General features: G+C 44.4%; 1 protein-coding gene across 1 annotated transcript; it reads left to right on the top strand.

Annotated features, from left to right (window-relative positions):
- Positions 1–223: 223 nt before the first annotated feature.
- LOC138868424 (uncharacterized) lies at positions 224–770 on the top strand. Its single transcript, XM_070145977.1, has 2 exons — positions 224–616; positions 762–770. Exons 1-2 carry the CDS (start codon positions 224–226, stop codon positions 768–770), a joined length of 402 nt encoding a protein of 133 aa, XP_070002078.1.
- Positions 771–994: the final 224 nt, after the last annotated feature.

The raw sequence follows: 994 nt of genomic DNA, 5'->3' as shown, positions 1-994 counted from the left end.
CGACCTGATGAAAACAATGTGTGAGACTTTCAAGATCATACACAAGAACTCTACGACTTATAGACCGCAGATGAATGGAGCCGTAGAAGCGGCCAACAAAAACATCAAGAAGATACCAAGGAAGATGATCGAGAGGCACAAACAATGGCATGAGAAGTTGTCATTTGCCTTATTGGGTTATCGTACCACAGTCCGCACATCAACCGGGGCAACTCCCTACATAATGGTTTATGGTACAGAGGCGGTCATTCCCGCTGAGGTAGAAATTCCATCATTAAGGATCATACAAGAAGCCGAGTTAGATGACGTAGAATGGGTAAAAGGTCACTACGAGCAGTTAGCCCTCATAGATGGAAAGAGGATGAATGCAGTTTTTCACAGTCAGTTATACCAGAACAGAATGTCCAGAGCCTTCAACAAGAGAGTTAAACCAAGGAAGTTTACACTAGGACAATTGGTGTTGAAGAAGATATTTCCATATCAAGACGAAGCCAAAGGGAAATTCTCTCCCAATTGGCAGGGTCCATACATGGTTCACCGAGTCCTAACTGTAGGAGCCCTTATTCTTGTAGAAATGGACGGAGAAGTCTGGCCGAAGCCGATCAGCTCAGACGCAGTAAAGAGATACTACATTTGATCGTATGCTTTTCTTTATGATGTAATTTGAACTACGCCTGACCTGATTCCCATTTAAGAGGGGATACGTAGGCAGCCCTATGGGTTTGGTCACATTTTAATAAAAATTCCATTTTCCCTGCTAGTGGAACTAGGGCAGAATTTTGAGGAGGATCTTCAAAATTCCGAAGTTAGTTTGTCGGCTTTCGCATCAACAACAACCCAGTAAACTGGGGCAGAATTTTGAGGAGGACCCTCAAAATTCTGGAATCGATCCGCTTTCAGTTATTCAGCACAGCCGTCAGCAGCGCCAGCCCAGTGAACTGGGGCAAAATTTTGAGGAGGACCCTCAAAATTTCGGAGCAAGCAAGGTTGTCGT

Source organism: Nicotiana sylvestris, chromosome 5 (genome assembly GCF_000393655.2).
Source record: "Nicotiana sylvestris chromosome 5, ASM39365v2, whole genome shotgun sequence".
Classification (NCBI taxonomy): Eukaryota; Viridiplantae; Streptophyta; class Magnoliopsida; order Solanales; family Solanaceae; genus Nicotiana; species Nicotiana sylvestris.
This window is presented reverse-complemented; position numbering and strand designations above follow the sequence as displayed.